This window comes from Gymnodraco acuticeps, unplaced genomic scaffold (assembly GCF_902827175.1).
Source record: "Gymnodraco acuticeps unplaced genomic scaffold, fGymAcu1.1, whole genome shotgun sequence".
NCBI classification, from domain to species: domain Eukaryota; kingdom Metazoa; phylum Chordata; class Actinopteri; order Perciformes; family Bathydraconidae; genus Gymnodraco; species Gymnodraco acuticeps.
Genome location: NW_022989810.1, coordinates 1694330 through 1716870, shown reverse-complemented (window position 1 = coordinate 1716870; position 22541 = coordinate 1694330). Strand labels below are relative to the sequence as shown.

The 22541-nt window shown below is 42.4% G+C and overlaps 1 protein-coding gene across 4 annotated transcripts in view; it reads right to left on the bottom strand.

Annotated features, from left to right (window-relative positions):
- Positions 1-7177: 7177 nt before the first annotated feature.
- Positions 7178-22541, bottom strand: part of spire1b (spire-type actin nucleation factor 1b) — a 49366-nt gene continuing 34002 nt past the window's right edge. The window contains exons 5-18 of one of the 4 annotated variants that reach the window (XM_034228787.1): positions 21753-21827; positions 21420-21584; positions 20801-20887; positions 19077-19206; positions 18445-18486; positions 15670-15720; positions 14694-14857; positions 14500-14593; positions 14162-14304; positions 11241-11378; positions 11059-11129; positions 10921-10948; positions 10130-10422; positions 7178-9222 (exon numbers count right to left, since the gene is read on the bottom strand). In XM_034228787.1, coding sequence (XP_034084678.1) covers positions 8967-9222; positions 10130-10422; positions 10921-10948; positions 11059-11129; positions 11241-11378; positions 14162-14304; positions 14500-14593; positions 14694-14857; positions 15670-15720; positions 18445-18486; positions 19077-19206; positions 20801-20887; positions 21420-21584; positions 21753-21827 — 1737 coding nt within the window. In that variant the 3' untranslated portion in view covers positions 7178-8966. The remainder of the gene's footprint in view (positions 9223-10129; positions 10423-10920; positions 10949-11058; positions 11130-11240; positions 11379-14161; positions 14305-14499; positions 14594-14693; positions 14858-15669; positions 15721-18444; positions 18487-19076; positions 19207-20800; positions 20888-21419; positions 21585-21752; positions 21828-22541) is intronic. The other 3 variants (XM_034228796.1, XM_034228802.1, XM_034228809.1) reach the window with 3 other exon arrangements.

Here is a 22541-nt window from a genome sequence, read left to right as displayed (position 1 = left end):
ACAAGTGTGAATCCTTTTGCAGATCATGAAATACAAGTGTGAATCCTTCTGTGCGCATGTGTGTATTATGAGACTGTTCTGAGCCCATAGCATTCACCTACTGAGATACATAAACGTAGCCGGCCAATCGTGGCGAGCCTACCTGAATGCGCGAGCAGGCCCACAGTATATAATGCGGCCACGCCTCCTGACTCCCGCTATGCGGGTGCAGGGACATTATGTCCGGCGTGTTGTTGTCAGAAAACACACCTCGCCTAGTGTAATAGCTCCGACTGATGCATTTCACCGTCTGTGTGAAGGGTGTGAAGACGGCATTATGACAGGGCACGCGGCCCCCCGAGAGTGTGCAGCGGTGCGTTCAAGGACCTCAGTAGAAAATCGGCCCTTTCTGTTTCAGCCCCCGATGAGCCAATCTTCCTTTTATGGAAGGTTTTGGTGTCGGAGTGGGCCACCAGATAGTGCTACAGCTTCTTAGCTGCGACTCCACAGCTGCTTGCAGGTCCTCTAACACAGTTTTATGGGGAATGGAAGCTCAGCTGTGTACTGACAGAATGGATGGACAGGACACTGAAACTGGGGTACTCACTCCAGTTTTTCAGCGTCCCTCCTGCATTCAGGGGCATAAAGGCCGCTACACACCAACCTAAGTAGGGCGCCGCGAATGCCCGACTGCCTCTGATGGCCTCTGACTCCCAAAATCGGGTTGGTGTGGCAATGTATCATCCCAGGAGGAGATAGGTTTCCTTTCAACAGAGATTCAGGCCCTGTTGCAAAAACAGGCAGTGTCTGTTGTGCACTCTCAGGAGAGAGAAAATGGGCTTTACTCCATGTACTTCCTGGTTCTCAAGAAGACTGGAGAATTCAGACCCATTCTGGATCTTCGCAGCCTGAATCAGCCCATTGCCTGCATAAAGTTCCATATGTAAACCAATTGGACCTGAAGGACACTTACTTTCATGTCGAAAATTGCTCCAAAGCACAGAAACTTTAGTATTTGCGTTTTGCCTTCCAGGGGGTAGCCTACGAGTACAACAGACTACCGTTTGGCTACTCCCTATCCCCACGCACATTCAGCAAATGTGTGGCCACAGCGCTTCAGCCGCTTCGCGACCATGGCATGAGGGTTTTGTAATACGACCTCATAGTCATGGCCAGGTCCAGGGAAGAGGCAAACACAGCCCAATTGATCCAAGTGGATTGCGGTCAATTTGAAGAAGAGCAGTCCCATACCTCACCAGCAGGTGGGGTATCTGAGGATTTTGCTCAATGCAAGCAGACTATGTGCCACCCTGTCAGAGAGCAGACAGGCATCCCTGCTTCAGGCAGTTTGCAGACTGTGACAGGGGGCAACGATTACAGCTTTGACCATCATGCAGACTCTGGGTCTCATGGCGGCTGCTCACCTCGTGGTACCGCTGGGGTTACTTACTCGCCTGCAGAGGTGGTTTGCCGGCCTTCGTTTAGATCCCAAGAGGCACAAACGACGTCTGGTGACCAAACCCCCCCTCCCCCCTCAGTGGAGGGCAATCTACGATACTGGGGGTCCCCAAAGCATCTGCGGAGGGGAACTCCGCTGGGGCGGGTGACCTCCTACGTCACGGTGTTCAAGATGCATCCGTGACAGGATGGGGGGGGACCTGCCTAGAGAGAGCTATAGGTGGTGGCTGGCCTCTGACAGAAACTCGGCACCTCAACCTTCTAGAGCTACGGGCAGTAGTACTGCTCCTACAGCACTGCAAACCCTTACTACAGGGCAAACATGTGCTGGTGAGGAGCGACAACCGCACCACAGTGGCTTACATCAACAGGCAGGACATTGTACATGTACATTGGGCTCTAATCTGTCCTATTTACAGATACTGGTGGACAGGGGGCTTGCTCATTCCACAATTAAGGTGTATGCAGCAGCCATTTCGTCCTGCCATGAGGGGTTTGGAAGCAGTCCAGCCTTTAGTCAACCGCTTATGGCGCATTTTTTTTGCACGGGGTCAGGATATAGCGCCCAGTGGTGCATGTCTCCACCCTGCAATGGGATCTGCCTTTGGTGCTTGAGGCTCTGGTCACAGAACCATTTGAGCCTCTGGAGCTCTCCTCCCTGAAGGCACTATCATTGAAAACAGCTTTGCTGCTTGCCTTGACTTCGGCCAAGAGAGTGTGCGAGCTGACCGCTCTGTTGGTGCACCCGGGTTGCCTTTTGATTCGGGGTGACCGTAGCGGGGAGACACTCAGACTGAACCCCTCCTTTGTTCCCAAGAACCTAAGGAGTTTGTTCAGGGCGAGGGCTATACAGTTAGACGGCTTTAGTCTTCCACCCCATATTGGGGACAGGGAGGCTAAATTGCACCTCCTCTGCCCGGTAAGTGCACTGGCATGTTATGTAGGGCGCACGGCTTCCATTAGGCGCACTGAACAGCTGTTTGTGTGCTTTGGGGATGGTGTGGCCGGTAAAGCTCTGTCCAAGAAAAGCCTGAGAGGATGGCTCTGCGAGTGCATTTCACATGCCTATGGACAGGCGGGGAGATCCTTCCCCACTAGGGTCCATGCAAACTCTACACGTGGTATGGCTGTATCAACAGCCTTCTTCAACGGCGTGAGTGTGGAGGACATATGCACGGCGGCGTCTTGGCCTACGCCAGGTCCCTTCATAAGGTTTTATCTCTTGGACATGTCTGGCGCCTTCTCATTGTCTGTGCTTGCTGGGGCAACACAGGACTGTTGAAGGGGGGGCTGTGGGTCAGTAGGTATCTGACCCCCCCCCCCCCCCCCCCGGACATAATGCACTTATGTTTTCCCATGCTCCTTAGGGACCCAGGAAACATGGTGCGCAGTAAGCCCCATACCTGTGGGTGGGCGGGGAGAGCCTTCCTCACTATTTTCCGTGCACACTCTACACGAGGTAAGTGTGGTGAGTGTGCTCTACCCAGCCAAGTGAGCTGCGGCCCCGATTTCTCCACGGTCTCAACCGGATGAGAGGAAGTTGGGGTGCGGTGGCTGTTAACCAAAGGCCGGTCAGGGGCAGTATACGATACGATAATACTTTATTTGTCAGGTCAAGTCTGAAATTTGACTTACGTCACAGCAGCTCCATGTCCAACATCAACAGACGAGTATCCAGACACAATACATGAGACACAAACAACAAACATTTAACATAAGAGCACAATCAGTGAAAGACAACACGCTCAAAGAGCCTTCAGCGTGCATTTGGTCTGGGATTTAGCTCTGTGTTTACTGTGAGGATTGACTGATGCACAAAGGAGTGCTTCAGTCTGACTTTATTGAATGGTGGGACCCTGTATCTCCGATTAGATGGTAGCAGTTCATATTCACTGTTCAGAACATGGTTTGGGTCAGAGATGATGTTGTTGGACAGCCTCACTAGGTTGTTATGATAGGCTGAGTCATAGAGTCTCTGACAGGGTTGACCAACAATCTTTGAGCAGATTTTTAACAGGTGGAGCAGTTTTGATTTGAAAGCTGCTGACAAACATTTGTACCAGGTAGTATTGCAGTACTGCAGAATGGACATGATCACAGATGTAAAGAACAACAGAATCATTTCTCTGCTCGCCCCAAAAGACCTCAGACGGCGGAGAAAATAAATTCTTTGTTTTGTCTTTTTGCACAGATATTCAATGTGATCCTTCCATGACAGCAGATGGTCAATCATTACACCCAAGTATTTGTATGAAACTCCCTGCTTGATTTCATCTGTATGGATGACAATGGGGACTTTATGGGAGTCAGATGGTGAGCCAAAAATAATTTCCTCAGTTTTCTTGGTGTTGATCTCAAAAGCATTGCTATCAGTCCACTCAACCACCTGATTTACAGCCTGTTGGTGCAGCTCAGGGTCGTCTGTGTTACTGAGCAGAGATATTATTGCAGTATCATCAGAGTACTTAATGATGACTTGATTTGGTGTGTTGGTACGACAATCATCAGTGTAGAGAGTAAAGAGCACAGCTGAACTCACGCAGCCCTGGGGGGCAGGGCCGTATCCAGGATTTCCTAAATACCGAGGTCCAAACATGCTAGGGGGGTTCGGGGGATACCCCCCGAGATTTTTATGATCTAGTTAGGTGCTTTTTAAGTCCTGTGTGGGGTCACAAATTGGATAATATATTGATTTCAACCCATGTCAGTGGGCTGACAATATCAGCATAAATTATTTTTAAAGTGTAATACATAAGAATCAGTTGATTGTTACTATTAATGATCTGGACATGCAGAAGAGGCTAAAATGATCACAACACATTGTCAACATTCATTTTCCATGTCTCTCTCCTTTCTATAACCTGCCCCCTCTCTTCCATCGTCTTTAGTCTCTCTGTCTTCTTCCTGTTCTTTACTCTCTCTGTCCTCTACTCTTTCTCTTTGTTCAATCTCTGCCTCGTTGTTCACTGTTTGCTCCTCCTCACTTGTCCCTCCTGCCAGTGAATTAAAAGCAATTCAGCTATTTAGTTCATTTCACTCGTTTGTTTGCATTCTTTTTTTTAATTTAAATCTGTTTTGTTTGATTCTCAAAAGAGAACAAAGATGTAAGGAAATGGTGTTTTATACAATTGTATGTTATTATGACAGTTATGTATGTTTTAAAATTATGCCTATTGTAAATGAAGACTATTGTTATAGATACATAGATAGATAAATAGATAAATAGATGGGCTTAATAAGCCTACATTATTTTTGTGTGATTCCAGTTCCTCCCTGACTTCCATCACTTTCTCTCTCTCTCTCTCTGCCTGTCCTGTCTCTCTCTTACCAAAGCTGAGCTTCGACTGACAGTATTTTCATTATATCTGAGTCAGTGTAAAAAGAAAACAATACAATGTTATATCTTCAATGTTTTACTCAAATTGAAATGAAAGAAAAGCATTACAACGTTTGTTAAATGGTCATCCTTCTGACATTGGATGAACGTAATTAACTTTAGCTCTCTAGCTAGTTTATTCACGCAATTTAAACCAAAGTATAGCCTATAGCTGCAATATAAGTTAGTGTGCATGTTGTCGGACGTCCACTGACTAACGTAGAGCGTTCACACAGGATCTGCTGGTCATAAGATGTCCTGATGACTCCTCCGCTGCTCCGGTACAGGGCTGCGGAGGTTTGTTGATACGGTTGATACATGTCGTCTTCTTCTGTTTGCTTTAACAGAAGCTACGTAGTTATGCAGCGCCCCCATGGTCAGTAAATGGAAGTACTACAAAGAATGCCAGTTAGTGCAATTTTATTTCACAAGTTTTGTTATACACAGCTCGGGAAAATATTACCGAGGTCCGGACATCGGTGACCTCAATGGTAGATACGGCCATGCTGGGGGGCACCTACATTGGTTGTGATGGCAGATGACAGGGTTTTGTTAATCTTCACAAGTTGCTCTCTACTAGTGAGGAAAGCAGCATACCAGTAAATAAGGTATGGATTTACTTCCATTTTGGCAATTTTTGACACCAAGATGTCTGCTTGTATTGTGTTGAATGCTGATGAGAAGTCTAGGAAGAGGGCTCTTGCATAGGTGTTGCGTTTATCTAAATGTTTAGTGATGATGTGAACCAGAGTGGCCACAGCATCTTCCGTACCGCACCCTTGTTTATAGGCAAATTACTGATAAGAAATCGGAGCAGAATTCTTTGTAGTAATTTCATAATCACTGAGGTGAGGGCTATTGGTCTGTAGTCCTTATGTTCTTTTGGGCATGGAATTTTGGGTAGCGGTTTGATGTGTGAAGTTTTCCATGACAGAGGGATGGTGTGTCAATGGAAGCCTGAAAGATGGGTTGCCACACTGGAGCCAGCTCAGTAGCAACGTTTTTCAGCAGAAAACCGCTGCACCCATCTGGCCCAGCCGCTTTCTTGGTGTTGGTGCACTGAAATGTTTTTCTGACCTCTTCAACACTGATGGTAATTGTGTCAGAGGAAGCAGGTATTATGGTTTCGAGCATTTCAGTGCACTTTGCAGAATTATCCAGTGACTCAAAACGGGTAAAGAACGTGTTTAGTTCGTTAGCAAAACAAAATTCACCGTACAATAGGTTTAGCTGAGGATGACATTCCTGTCATGGTTTTCATGGTGTCCCATACCTTTTGGTATGTGTGATGGGTCGATGTTGTTGAACGACAGGGCGTTTATCCATCAGGGCTCCACCCACTGTAACCATAGAGTCCAGTAGAGGGCGGAGCCTGTGTAAGATATAACGGGGGGTTACGTATTGTAACCCTAGTTATATAAGCACAGGCGGAGTCCTCACCTAGGGGCCGTGTCTTTCCTATGCCGCTCGCTGAAGAGGGTGTTGGATGACAGTCAGGAGGTGTGGCCGCCTTATATACTGTGGGCCTGCGCGCGCATTCAGGTAGGCTCGCCCCGATTGGCCGGCTACGTTTATGTATCTCAGTAGGTGAATGCTCGCATAGCATGGTTGAGAGTAGTACCCATAGAGTCCAGTAGAGGGCTCCGCCTGTGCTTATATAACCAGGGTTACAATACGTAACCCCCCCCCCGTTATTGTACGTGAGATGGAAGTATTCCATCACAGTACACTCACATAGTCACACTTTAACAGTTTCTACATTAAACCAAACAGAAAGAAAATCAACCCTTTGTAAATCTTTATGTTCCATAATGTTTTTCACTCTCCTTCAGCCAGATTTCTTTAGCTCTATCAGTCGATCACTGATAGCAGGTTGTTTTTTAGAATGTTTTGTCTCGGAAAGAGAGTGAACCTTAGAATGTCAACTGGATAACAACCAGTTCGCCTCGCCATCACATTACTTTTAACCACGTCACCACTTATGAATGGAAGACTGCCAACATCAGCCGGCAAGGGCTGCATACAACATACAGAATGTATCTGCTAATCATTTGTTCTATAAAATGCCAGAAAAAAGGGAAACGGGTCAATTCCAGTTTCTAAAATGTCAAGTGTTGATGGTTCCAGAGATATTTACTTTAATACAGTAGCAGGAAATCTTATTTTCTGCCATTTGTGCATGAGAAATGACATCAATGATTTATTATTTTTTCCATCCATCAACATTGTTTGATTGAACAATCATTGCAGCCCTAATCCTGATTTACCTGGAGAGAAAGAGGCATTTCCAGGGAAATATATAACATGTTTTTTCATACTGGTGTGTTTAAATCGGTTTAAATCCAGAACAAAGAAGATTCATGATCAGGTATTGCATTACAGTTTATTGTTGTAGTCATCATTTGTTGCTCTCTCTGCAGGGAGGTACATCTTAAAGGTAATACAGACTGAGGGTACAAGCTACACCGTAGTACATGCATGATGCAGTCACACTGTGGACTCTGCCCTGAACACCCTACTGCACTGGGAGAGTTCCCCTCTCAGAGAGACAGATCTACAACAATCTCACCGCCATGACACCATCCAGGCAACACACCTGACCTACAAACCCACCTTTAGAAACGAAGTATGTACAGGTACAGTAGATGACTGTTCAATATGTGAGTGTGATAGTAAAAAAAAAGGCAGTTATTAAGGCAGACATATATTAATGAGGAGTGTTATAAAGAACAAAATAGACACCCAGGCCAGTAATGAGACTCTGAATGAGAGAGGGAAATCCTAAAGGCATCATATTGAGACTTACAGTATGTTGGTTTTTTCCTGAAGCCTGTGCAGTGAACTGCATCTGTACAAAAAAACATGAGGTGTTAATTATGACTAATCCTTACACAATACAAATACTTAATGTAAAGAAAAGTAAACAATTTAATATATAATATATATTTATCAACGCAAAGATACATTTAAAAATGCATATGTAAATCAAGACATGGCACAACTGAAAAAACTGACACATGGTACAGAAGGTAAAAATGTTGCTATACCTGCTTTACTCTTAGTGATTGTAGTTAGTTGCATATGAATGGACAGTAGGTTAAATGTGCTTTAATGGCCCTAAAAACATTTGTAATCTGCTTCTCTACTAGTAGCAATAAGGTTGACTATTACAACAACATATGTATCTGTTAATTTACGTCTGCTCTTTTGGGATCTCCCCAACTGGGGCTGTGGAGTGTGGAAGATGTGGTTATTTACCAGACTGGAACGTTTCAATAAAAGTGTTGCATCATGGGAAATGTTTTTGAGCGTGACCCAGATATAACTAATGGAGACAGACAAACACACATGAAGGAGACACAACATCTGTGCAGCTTCACCTTTCTTTTTAGAATGATTCCTTTATGAAAGTGCAAGTCTTATGTGATTAAATCTGATTAGCTTAGCATTAGTTTTATTATTAGCATCTAGTTTTGGTTTTTCCATCTGAGAAACTGAGATTTAAAAACAAATTTCCAGGGGCCCAGTTTGTCTCATCTTGTAAGACAACAGCACATATTTTAGTTTGGGGTGACATGGATAAGAAAGCTGTTCATTTGAAGGAAAACCAGTTATTTGTTTTAATTGTGATGCAAAGAACGGGTTGCTTTTTTTCTGAAAGCATGCTTTTAAATATGCTTTGCAAAGAGGAAAGTGGGAGGAGTTTCATTGATCATCATCAGCAAAATAAAACAGGGACTTCATCGAACAATCATTTACCGTATACACACATGTAAAAAAAATAAACCCATAGAAACATTTACAGTTTGTTATTCCGTAGAGTCACTCTCAGTTACATTAAAGTCTCTCTGCAGGGCCAACGTCTTCAGTCTTGTGCTTGAAGGTTTTAATGTGAGTTGGGTTGGACCACCCGGGTAATGAAGTAATTCAAAAGTCTGTGGCCAGAGATTAAAGGATCATCTATGATATGGTAAAAAACAACAACTGTATGCTCTTGTCTGAAATAGCTATTCACGACGATCAGAAAACAGCGACAAACACCACCGAGGTCCACATCTGAGTATACGTGTACAGTAAGATCATACCCAGTGCTGAGTGCTTCTAATTGTGCCGAAGGAGCTGGAAGGAGCCAGAGATAGAGAGATGAGGAGTTTCAGATCTCCTTGATTGTCCGTTCTGACGGCCGGTACTCCTCCCGTCCTTTAGGGGAGGACATGTAGAAGGACTGGGTCTTGCGTTTTAGGCGCGCTCTCTTGGTGGCCAGGGACAAGCTGTGCTTGCTGGAGGCGATAATGTCAGTGATGAACTTGATGCAGTCCACACACACCTCCATGGTGGCCCAGTCCTCCGTCAGCTCTGAGGGCAGCTCCAGTTCCTCATGAGACTTTAAAGAGCCGTGCTTGGATAACCTACATGGGACAGGAGGACAGGAAGACATAAACAGGATCAGAGAGATATTGTTTTTTTACTTACTTTGACTTATTGTTGAAACTAAACATGTAATGCATGGTGACTTAATCCTAATTACAAAAAAGGGTATTTTCTCACTAACATGTAGTCACTAGTGAATTGATTCATTATTTGGGTTTTGCCGTTTTTCCTTTTCTTTTTTTCAGCTTTTGGATAAATCAACACTTTTTGGATAAAGATTATGTAATACAATATATGCCCCAGCATTTTATGAAATTATGATAAAAAAAACAAATAAATACCTCTAGACCCTTAGTACAAAACAAAAATATGCAAACTGTGCTTCCGTATCTCCGAAGAAAAAAATGTAAATGCAATTCAGTTCAGGGAAATTGGACAGATATTTAATCTCAAACAACCATAAAACATTTGTATATCGTTTCAAAATGTGTTAAAGAGTTTATTTTGTATTATACTATAACACAATTTGACTTTCAACATAGTCAAGCAATGCAATTTACCTGGTATCCAATCACAGTATTGCAGTATGAAATTTGATTACGGGCAAAAATAATGTAAATTGTAATACTGACATATTTGAAATTGTTGACAGGAAACCTCAAACGACAAACATTGTGAATAATAACTATATTGATCTGAGAAAAAGGCGAAAAGAGAAAAATCAGTGACATCAGCACAAGCCAAGCAGGTACCTGCATACAGGTCAGTGGGAAAAGTAGTACTGGCCCCATCATTTAGAAAACATTTTGGAGTATGTACCACTGCATACATCCATGACTCAGGGCTTTGTGGAAATGTACTAATATCATGCTAACTCTCAACAGGATAATTAGTTGTACATAAGAACTTCCTGCCAGAATGAATATGAGTGTGTTTAGCTCTTACTTGGATATGGTCTTGTGCAGGCCGTGGCGCTGTGGGCTGCTGGAGGACTTCTCTGATTTGGCAGCAGCTGTGGCTCCAGAGGCTTTTCCAGCTCCTATAGAAGCCCCCTTTTTTTCTACTTTCAAAGTGGGAGGTGCTGCGGCCCCTCCCTCTGCTGACGGCCCCGGCCCTCCAGCCACAGAGAACCCTTGTCCTACGTCAGCAATGGCATTCACCCGCTCCCTGGGGAGGGTGTTGGTCGAGCCAATGGAGTAGATGGGCAAGCTGGAATAAGGTTTGGACGGCAGCCGCATCTGTTAGAGAGACCAGATAGGAAAGTAATTAAGTAAAAGCTTAATGGTTACTGAGAAAGAATACTGATGAGGTCTACATGTTTTAAGGAATTCACATGTTCAGTTCATCTACTTGAATAGGCATCTTTAACTATTATAATGATACAAAAGATAGCTTTAAGAACATCAGAAATACAATATGGTTGCATACACAGTTTAAAGCCTTTCAGGCACAACACAACAATGGCACCACTGCCCTGTGAAACCCATTATTTATTTCAGAGAACAGTGGGAATGCCCTAAGCATATTTTTGAGCAGCGTTTGGACTAAGGTTATTATTATTGTTAATATATCAGGGACTCACTAGTGTATCTTAAGGCCATAGAAGAGTTGTTAGATAAAGTTAGTTTTTGGATGTCACCACATTATTGTCAGTTGCCTAATTAGATCTTATAGTGGATCAAGTAAATGCTGCTCTGACAGCTGATTGGCTGATCGATTAATTCAAGCTGACTCACTTTTTTGCAGCACTGCGCACATACAGGCCTGCACGGAGAAAAAAATGAAGGGAGTGATGAATAAAAACAGTCAAGCTTACTTCTAAATACTTTTTCAAACAATGCAAGAGATGAAGATAATCATGTAGGTTGTTTTACTTTTTGCAAAACTGGCAGATGTAGGACCAGGTGAACAGGGAAAACCTTTTGGTTCGACAACAGAAGCAGAGCTGCAATAAAAAGAAAAGATGATGTTAGAAATCAAGAATGGTACAGCAGGTTACAACTGATTCAATACAGTGGTGTTTTTCTACTGATAATGATGATGGGGCAGCAGTTACCTTTCCCTTCTTCATGGCGTTGTAGACCTCTTTGTACTGCTGGAACTTCTCCAGCTCTGCCTTTACCAGCACCTGTCTGATGTGCATCACCTCCTCCACCGTCAGAGAGAGACACTCCACAGGAAAGCAGAACTCCTCCTATAAGGAAAACACACACACATATACACACACACAGAACAGTGAGTGATCCTGGCCACAGCACATCTAACACAGTGTTTAACATTCAGCGCACAAACAGCCACCCCTCTGCTTCTTTCGAGCAGCCTGTGAGGGTCCACACTACATTTGGGTCATAACAATGTTCTCATTGTTCAGTGAAGATTCAGAGGGCTCGTGATGCGTAAACTGGAGAGATGGGAAGACGTCATGGCAACAGAGCTACTCACAAACAGGGCAATGATTGTAATAAATGACCATTCCAAAGTGATGGATTTTTTTTCTTCCCCCAATTTATATTTTTTGTGTTTATGTTTATGCCCATAATCAAAAATCTTTGTTTTTAATTGTAGCAGGGCTGCAGCAGTTTTGTAGTCGGGTGGTTCCATGTGAGGCAGTTTAACCAAAACGTCCTGGGTTCTATTCCAGACTTTTGACCTTTCTTGCATGTCAAACCACATCTTATATGGGCCAGATTATGCTTTTTGGAGTTTCCCTTTCCTGTGTAGTGTGTTATAAAGGTACTGTATCTTTGCATGTAAATGTTCTGCAAAGGCTACAATCCCTGTGTTCCCTCCAGAGGGAGTTTCTCTCCAACACACCTCCCCCCTGCCTGAAACGCCTCCATTGGACTCCTTTGTTTACTTCTGTAACATAGTGACAACACTGTGTAACACTCACGCTTCTATTGGCTAGCAGTCTAACAAATTGTACATGATAGGCTAAGGGGCGGGACGTCTCTAAGAGGTTGACCAATCACAACAGAGCCGGCCAGCTAACCAATCAGAGCAGACTGGAGTGGACTCTGGTTTCAAAATAATATCTTTAAACAATAATATTAATAATTGAAAATGTGACAAATGAAAGCCACAGCTGTGTGGGTTGTGTTTGACTTGCTATACTGTGACTGGTGGAAGCATTGTGCTTTGCTTTGCATGTTTTTAGTCTGCACACAATGTATCGTTATTTTCAGGAAAGGTTCAATATAATTTGTTCAGGTCTGACTATAGAAAGCTTCTTTTGTTTCGTTCAGTAAACACAGTGTGCTGCTGTTTTCCTGTCTGTAGATACAGTCTGCCTGCTATCCCTTAGTACTGTATCAGTTACGTTATCTCCGCAAAGCACAAGCCTGAGGGGGATCATGTGTTTTTGGCCGTGTGTCCCTGTGTGTCCACAGCTAATCTCTCATACTACTGGACCTATCAACCTTATATTATTTGTGCACATTTCTGACTGTTGCTATGTAACCCAACCAGAGGCATCAGACAACTTCAGAATATTATTAAAATCTTGAGAGATATGTGAAAAGGCTTCTAAACAGTGCCTACATACAGTATCGTTAGAGCCACACAACGCTGTGGAGATCTTAAAATACTTTTTATTTCTAACGCATCCCACCACCACCTGTTAAATATAATTTGTTCAATACTAGAGCAGATTTCAAATGTATTTTAGTTAAGACTACACCTAATTGTTTTAGTGTGTTAAAATGAAAGCAGTGAAGTAAACAATGGATGAATAAATGACATTGTTCACTGGTCACATGTCATGACACCTCAGAGATAAAGCAGTGTGTCCCTAGTCTATAATGGCAGAAACCTACTCTACAGGTGAATGATGTTTAGTGAAGAAGGAAGCACGAGGAGAGGATGGGCAGCTAGAGTTATTATACCAGAACGGACAGGGGGAGACTGGCAAAGCTTGGCCGACTCTCTTCCTCTGAGGTAAACTGCCCTGCACAGAGAAAATACTGCCTTCATCCACCCCAAAGCAAACGCCTCCATAGGGTGTGAACCCTGCAAAGGGTGGAGAGTGGGGAGAGGAGGAGGAGGAGGAGGAGGAGGAGGAGGAGGAGGAGGAGGAGGAGGAGGAGGAGGAGGAGGAGGAGGAGGAGGAGGAGCCATGTTTTAGCAGCAGTTCTTCATGAAGCAACTGAAGCTGGGCTCGGTTTAGCATGCAAACAAGAGAAAATAGTTTCCTTACAGATCAAGTTTTTTCATAGCTATTGGTTTACTACCATATATATATATACACAGTATATAGCATTTTACAAACACTTTCTGCTTATATCATGTGCAATAATAATAACAGTGTACAATATTAATTTGCAATTATGTATCTGCCACTATGTTTATTTTTGCACTATTACTCATACAATACTGCTCGTCACTGTAAAGTTTTTACATTCATTATTTGACCATCTATGTTTCTTGTAGTTGTTTAATTCGCTCTTTTTTCTGCAGTTAGTGTACGGTTGTATTATTAAAATTGTTACTTTTATTATTATGCTGCTGTGTTTATTGTATCTTTGTAACTCTGGTACAACAATTTCCTTCAGGATAAATAAAGTCTTATCTTATCTTACCACATATGCAGATACACATTTCCTAAACATACATTACATTACATTTCTGTGTGTTTTGGTATATTTCTTTACTTTTATATTAATGTTTTTTTAAAGTTTTAATGTGACTGTCCCGGCTGTTCGTTTAATTTTCATTTATTTAGTTCTAGTTTCTTTCATATATATATTTTGTGAATATTCAGGTGGAAAACTCTGACTTGTTTTTTTTTGACTGGCTACACTTTCATCAGTATGTTCTAATACTGTCTCATAGTGTCACACTATGTGATTTTGTTAAATAACAACTTTTACTGCACCTTTGAGCAGTTTTAAAATGATAGAACCCTTATTCTGCTCATTCAACATGTTTTGTGTTTTTATTAAATCTTCTGAATCTACACAGAGAAGAAGTGGGACTAACCAGAGACTTCGAGCTCTTTTTAGAAGGCGGCTGAAACGGTCGGACGTTGGTCGGGGTTTCCTTCTCGATGGAGTGTCTCCTCTGGGGGGTCTTACGCCTCTCTGGCTGGGGTGTTGAAGAGATGGGCAGGAACATGGGGGGAGCTGGTGTTCATAGAGGAAAAAAAGGGAAATGAGAGAAGATGAGGCTGCTTTACTCGAAATATTCCATCGATTGGTTAATTCAAGGTTCAAGACATTTCCGTAATAAACATGGCAGAGGAGGCTGTTAGATGAAACCCATTGGTCACTGTCGGTGTGCTGAGGTGTGAAGGGGATGTAGAAAGATTCCTGACTCACTTTTCTTCCCCACAGCACACTCTGGGGATGTATCATCCATCAAAGACGTAGCCACGCTGGAGCTGCTGGCGGACTTGTGCCCAAATATGTCATCCTGAATGCATGGAAAATACAAACACTTCAGTCATCATTTGCTCTGCACATGCTGGATGTTATTTATAAAACACATCCTACACAAACAGACTGATACTGACGTCAGAGTCAGAGCTGTCCAGCTCGGAGAGGCTGGGGGCCTTCAGGAGCCTCTTCCTCTGAGGAACAGACTGGGATCCCGAGGGTTCTCCCCTGGAAGATGTGGACCCGTTGGTCAGAGACAGAGTGCTGGACGTCCTCCTGCCCATGTATGGACTAAACCCATCTGCAGAGCCACACACAACAGAGTTATTCAGACAGAAGGAGGGGAAACACTTGACATGGATCTCAAAACAATTCCTCATATTACTCCTTGCATCCAATTGAATTCTTTAAATCTATTTTACCCGATCAGCCCCGAAAAAGGGGAAACCATTTTCAAAGTTTATTCGGTAGATGCAATAAAGTCTATTCAGGATTGAGGTGTGAGATCCATCCCAAGGTTATATAGGTCAGGATAGGTGAGTTCAGTTGGTCTGAGGGGAGGCAGAAGAGCAGGCTGGTGTTACACAAAAAGCATGGATGACTCTTTTTTTAATATTATTTTCAGGTGATGCATGAATCCTTAAAATCCACAAAGTCATTCTGCATCGAGAGAGGAGTCGTCCAGTGATAGAAGTACAATTGATGATAACCAAACACCTAACAAGCTGCCTGACTCTAGCTGTAGTTTCAAAATGGTGAAGCTGAAAAGAGGGGTTTAGAGGGAGGGAGTAGAGGAGGAGAATTGGAGTGCTGCAAAAGACAGAGTAAGACCTGCAGCTGATCTATGGGAGCACTGAAACCGCTCTTTTTCCTTTCAGTTTCCTCTCCTGTTTGTGGAAAAAGCTTCCTATTTCTATTCTGGACTAGGACTCACTTTTCTACAACCTAAGAGACTACATCTTTAGGCTTTGTACACTTGTGTCCTGCCCAGGCTTTAGTATTGAAATATTGAAATAGAGGATATATTAGTTTACAGCCAGGGAGGCAGACAGACAAGGCCATTGGTTAAGGGTAAACAAGGCCTTCCAAACCAGAGCAGTGCTGATACCTTACCTACTCCAGTACGGAACAAATCCTGAGGCATACTGCGAGTTTTGCCAAAACCTAAAAGGGAACACCTCCTTCATTAGGATAGATATAAGAATATTCCCCAATTGGGTATGTCTGTGCTGTAAGAACTCAATTATCAAGAAAATGTATGTTGAGGTATTGTTGATGTTGACCCACACCTCTTAAAGATTCACTTAGAGTTGTGCTGCATATCATTTTTGTCTAATGCTATTTTTGATGGTAAAATGTATCTCCTTGCCCCTTCTATTTTATCGATGACTGTTGAATGTCAGAATGTGGTTTAACAAAAACATCCTTTCCCCTTGATTCTATAACAAATTGATATACTTTAATACATTCATACTCACCGTCAACAAACACTGTTTCCTATTTTTATCTTGTTAGCTTAGCTTAACTTAGCATAAAGACAGGTAACAGGGTGTCTTCCAACCAGCACCTTTAAAGTGCTCTAATGAACTTAATGTTGGTTTACTCTATACATACAAATAAATATTATAAGTTATATGTGGGTGCAGTGACTTCCTGTAGTATCTCACATGTTACTGCCAGGAAATAGTTCCTGAAAACTCCATGAAAAACTTTTAACTTTTAAAAGAAGAAGAAGAAAGCTAACAGTTTCACAATTTTGTTTGTGTAAATTTGGACAGAGCCAAGTTAGCTGCCTCCTGTCTTCATGCCAAGACAAGCTGGTTCTAGCTTCAAACTTAGAGGGCTATTGATCCTTTCACCTCACTCTTCAAGAAAGAGAATAAGCACAATTTTAAAATGTTCAGCTATTCCATAAATTGCCAATGCATTTCAAAACACTGTCTCCTTGTTGTCACCACGGAACAATATAATGGACCCAGAAGTGCATGATACATCACCAAAAGTGGAATCGATATCCTGCAAAATGGATTTCTCCTTGAAACGTTATTTTCTTGTTCCTGATTAAAACCTTAATCATGTCCATTAAAGTGTCAATGGGTATGTACCATTAGCCATAACATATCGAGCAGAGTGAAAAACCACACGGCTCACTCTGTGTGAGAATGATCCATCACAGAGGGAAGTCCGTACACACAGACGTTTTCGGACAGCATGAATGAGTATGCAGAGGTGATCAAGCCTGTGCTGTGATGAGAGACACTGGCAGAGTGGAGCACAGCATTATTGTGATTTGCCTGTGTCAGCAGTATTTTCTTATCACCTCAATCAAAAGTGTCTCATTAAGTCGGTCAAGTGCATTTAATGTCACCGGTCTCTACAGGGAGACCAGTGCTGTGCAGAGCGTGAGGCAGCACCCTGATTCAATTCTGCAGAGTCACCTCTATGAAAGACTCTTTTGTATGACATTGATGATTCTGGGAGACACAGAGGTGGCGGTAACTCTGGCAGCTGCTCATATCAATACCTTGATTAGATAGCTGGCTGCACACTTATGTAAGATTCACATTACGGCAGTATATTTCACAGATGACACACTGGGCTAAGGTGACGCTTTTCTCCTTCCTAATCCTGTATATTTGTTTGACAGGAGCTGTAGATAATACAGACTGTATGAGCTGCACTGGTAAGACATCATGATAATTGAGTAGGATTATAAAACCACAACGATGCCTTCCAGCTAAACTTTTACCTGCACTGAGGCAATGTCATTACACCATTCTTAAATAAAAACATATAATTGACTGTAAACTCAGCCGGATTATGTTACATCATTTGAACTGTCACTGGTCATTAATTCAGCCTGTAAACAGATAGCACCAAGAACAGAAAAGCCCTTTAGATATAGCAATCTGTCTGAGACCGTGTGATCTGTCCCAATCAGCGCACTGAGTTTAATCTGTCCCTTCCCTTCAGTCAGATGCTGATGGGAGGTCAGGGGTTCCATCTTGTGACAAAATCCACAGGCACTGCGAAGTGTACATGTAATGAACGCAGTCCTTGTTGCCAACAAAATAACTGTCAACTATGGAAATGTTTTTAGCAAGGTAAGGAGATTCAAAAGGGAGGAAAGCATATGATGCCTCTCATTGCAACCACCACCAAAAACACATTGGCTGTAATGGATCCAGCTCATCTCAGATTTATTTTCCAGTAGGTTAAAGAAAGTTTGTGCTTACAGTATTCTACTGCCGATTAGAGAGGAAGATCCTCACCTCTCCTCAACTCTAATTCATATGTTGGTGAGAAACTGTGCAGCCAAATCATGTTCTCAAAAGGGTTATAAATGTTGTGTGCATCCTAAACAAATACGTGGAGTTAAATTAGCTGAACCAGCCCCTGGTAATGGATGTACGGTTAAAAATGATTCATCAGGTACCCCACCTAGACACCAAAGAAAGTAATACGTTTTTATTTTAATTATATAAAACATTTTCAATTGTACCATTTTTCAAACTTTTCCAAAAAAGACTAAATACTTAAAGTAGGCTAATAAATAATAGAATACCTACATATCACACATCAGTTTTTTCTTATCAGTGTCCTCCTACTGACCAGCGTCCCACATCACCATGTTCCCCCCCCCCCACAGATCACAGCCGACCATCACCAAACAAACACTAAAGCATGACATGAAATGTGTGTGTTGATGCAGTGTATGTGTGTGTGTGTGTGTGTGTGTGTGTGTGTGTGTGTGTGTGTGTGTGTGTGTGTGTGTATGTGTGTGTGTGTGTGTGTGTGTGTGTGTGTGTGAGAGCTGGGAGAGCAGATGAGCAGCCACAACAAGAAGGTAAACAGAAAAAGGCAGATAAGCAGCGAGGTAGACTTTACCTGACGCATCAAAACTGAAAGACATGCTAAGTGGTCGAATTACTGCAACGAGAAACAGTAATGGCATCGCACAGTCATTGCTTGTTATCAGGAAGTATACTAAGGTAAGACTTACTGTGATATACTAAATATGCTTGGCAGACATGCAGGGGTATATCACGCTTATTGTCAAGTTTTAGATCACTGAAGTATAACAACATGACGGGAGATAATAGGATTTCAAATATAAGCCATAGCCAATGGTGAGAGACTACAGACATTCAAAAACAGAAGTGGCTTGTTAGTAATCAAGGAATTGCAGACAGTTAGCATTAATATTCAAAATATAGTAGTAAACTTCAAATATAATGCAAACAGTTTAGTCAATACAATAATAATAATTGTTAGTTGCAACAGAAAGATAAAAAGTTAAGCAGCATTAGCTAAAAAAGCAAAGAGCAGCGGGACAAATGATAAAAGTGTAGTAGAACACGACGCTACTCATTTCTCATCTGGATTCATCCCAGCAGGTGAAAGCATCAGTTCCATACTTCAGATTAAAAATGGCTTTTCAGAGTGAAGTATGTTTTGCATGTGCATGACAGTGTGCATGTGTGTGTGTAACATGAGGAGGACGAAGACGTTTCCCTTACCCAGCCTGCCCCTGCGCATCTCACCAGGCGACACAGGTCTGAGTTTCCTCTCTGATTTGATTTCCGATAGGATCCTCTCATGCAGGGTCGGAGGAAGCTGAGTCAGCGGCTTCAGCTTGCGAGCCGACACCTAGCGCAGGTTGGTGATGGGTTAAATAGAGACAGCGACAGGGAGTAAGTAGAGTGGAGAACAACAACTGACAACCAACAAACAGGGTTCTAGCCAGAAGGCCGTTTCATCACCACCTCCTCATCTCTCCTGTGACTGATTGTTCATCTTATTCTATAGGGTCGAGTGCCCTGCTGAAACTGCGCCTGCTAGATCTGCAGCGAGATTAATATCAACAGAGATTTGATGAGAGCAGCATTTTACTGAGTCCACAGTGCAGTGAAACTGTAATTTGGAAGCTACAGCATACATTTTTTAAAGAGGCTGGACTAGTTATTAACATACTCTTTTTTAATACAGAATAATTACAATTTTTATATGATGGTTTTATAGAAATGCTGTAACCTACGTTTGAATGTAATTCCAATCATTTAGAGTCTAGAAAATGCACTATACACTAAATGTGGCAATGTGGCTTTTTGGGTTGTACTAACTTTGGACTCGCCACCACCAGTTCAGGGATTTGGGGAAACAAGTCACAAAATAAGGTATATCCTGTTGAAATACACAAACTTTGTATAGCTTTTCAAATAAACATGTCATTTTAAACTCTTGGTGTCTGAGTCTGACGAGAAAGTAAAAGCTGTAGAATTAAGAAATACAAAATAATATCCTAGCATGACTTCTTTGAATGTCTTGTTTTTTCCAAATGTTAAAGGTGTTTAATTAATAATGAGGTGAAGACTGAATCAGCAGCGATTTTAAACCAGATTTTTAATATCCAAAACTGCCTCCAAAATACGTTCTTTTAACAATCAAATGATAATCTATGTAACTGTTTCTGCAAAATGATCAGCAATGCCAAATAGCTCATAGTGGCCATGTAAGGCTGGGATTGTTGGGAAACACCCAAGGAAGTGTGTTCTCCATTAGATTTTGGTAACTGTGCGTCTGAACCTTTACACAACATACATTTACAAGTTTGGTGAAATATTGTTGTATCTATCTCACCAGCATAAGGTCGGAACCACAAAAACAGGGTGCGAGATGATTTACAGAATGAGACTGCAGTAAACAAACTTTAAGACCAATCATATTATTTTCTTGCCAATTACTTGATCATTTAACCTCTTTGATCCTCTGCATTGTGTTCAAGAAGGCAAAACATTCTTTGGTTGAACTGGTCACTAATGATGCTCATATGATCTGAGAAGGGGTCAGCCAGTCAAAGGTTGGAAACCTCGGTTCTGGCTGAATGTTTTCAGAATCAGATTACCTTTCTTCGTCCCACAGAGGGAGATGTACATTGTTACAGCAAGTGCAGAGTGCAAAGATAGCTTAATATAATATGTCAAATAAAAGTAGAAATTACACAATTTTCAATTTACCAAGTACAAAATACACATCCAGTACCAGTACAGTTTTGAGATAGCAGCCAGGTGAAAGTATTAAAAGTGGAAGTATATATTGCACAGCTATTTACGGTATTTGTGTTTATATGTGTGTGGGGGTCTACCAGGGGCTGTGATGGTTATACAGCCTGACCGCTGCAGGAAGGAAGAGGCTGCAAGGAGTGGTTGGGATATTTGAGTCCATGCTCTTGAGTTTAACTTACAGGGTTGAGGGGTGGTCTGGACCTGATGAACTCCAGGATGACTTCATGAGCGCTCTTCTTTAACCTGGGTGGGATGTCTCCATGCAGCTGAAAGAACAGCAAAGGATGAAATATACTGTACGAGAAAGGTACAAACAGTCACAGTACTTACCTACCTTGTAGAAAAATCTGGACTCATACTATCAACTTCAATGATTTGTTTTGTTAAATAACCAATTGAGATATAAACCGTTTTATTGCTTCCGTATTTTCAGCAATTCCAAATAGCTTATTGTTGCCTCTGGCACTATTTTCCTTGGGGTTTTGTCAATAGTGAGTGCTTTTGGCAGCATTTTACGAGTGTTAACCTGCCAAGCAACTGGAGGTGGAATATGGAAGCCTCAAAGGTGTCAAATGAAAGTGCCTGTCCCCCTTATATCCCCAAATAAATATAAGTCAAGCACTACACTGGTGTCCTACAGAGCATCCCCCCATCCCACAGTTGTTATGCAACAGTGTTGTAATTTTTCCAAGCAATTTCCCATAGGATTGGAACAGTGGTACAACAGAAGTGCAGCAAGCTGGAGGCGTGCTTGCATGTGGCAGCGATTTCTATTTGTGGTCGAATCTGGACACTGACCATGACTTTGCGCAGGTTGTAGCGTTTGGACTTAATGTCGTTCATTAGCATCTCATAGGGGGTGAGCTGGAACTCGATGGGCAGGGGGTTATACTGACGATCCTGCACCTTCTTCAGCTTGACTCCTTCACGCAGGCCCCTCATCACCTGGACCCAGAACCGAGCCTGACGGAGGGAACAAAGGGCAGCATGGGAAATGTGAACTATATAATACCATAACCATAAAACCCATTCATACAGATGCATTTATGTGTTCATGCAGTTATGGAGAATATGTAATATGAAACCTAAAAAAAGTCCCAGCTGGATGTCAGAGGTCAGGAGTTTGCTTACCCAGTCATCTGTCTGTAGTTCATCCAGGTCTTTGCCAGGCCCCTCTGAAGACCCTTCCTCCATCTTACGGAGGTTCTGTTGGAAAGAGAGGGAGAGTATGAATATGAAAAAAGAACACTAACTGTTTGAATCTTTAGCCATGCTAGTGGTGTTGCCTAAGGGATGGCAGATTTCAGATGGCAGTCATTTGGACCAAAGGGAAAAATCTCAACAACTATTGGATGGATAGCCATGACATTGTTGCAATCGCTAGTGTCAAGTATTCTTCAAAACAGAATGATATTTGTTTTGTAAATTATGTTTTCCTTCACAGAAAATAGACAAAAAAGAAGGTTATGCTTTAGGCCAGGTCACTTCCACTGTATTGTTCATTTTTCAGTTGTAGTGAAGGAACTGTTCATTTCTTCCAGTGAAAACATTTTGTTTTGAGCATGTTTTTTGCTAGTCAAATTAGCATTGCAAACTTTGCTAAGCAAGCTAACGTTTGCTATGCTAACAGTACCCCGCCCGATAAACCTGGTTATTCCCAAGCTCCACCCTCTTGTCCAAATATGGTCACTTGTCCCCCTAAAAAACAATATGTTAATAGACAGAATACCAAACTGGTTGTCCATAAATTAAATGGTGACGTTTTCTTTGTTATAAGCTGATAGAATGGTTGCTTACATTTCAGAGTCTTGGTAGCAGAGATGGAGTACTCGAGTCGGATCGAGTGCCGATTTTCGGGACTCGTGACTCGACCATGGACTCGACTCGGACTCGCGCACTGATTGACGCGACTCGGACTTG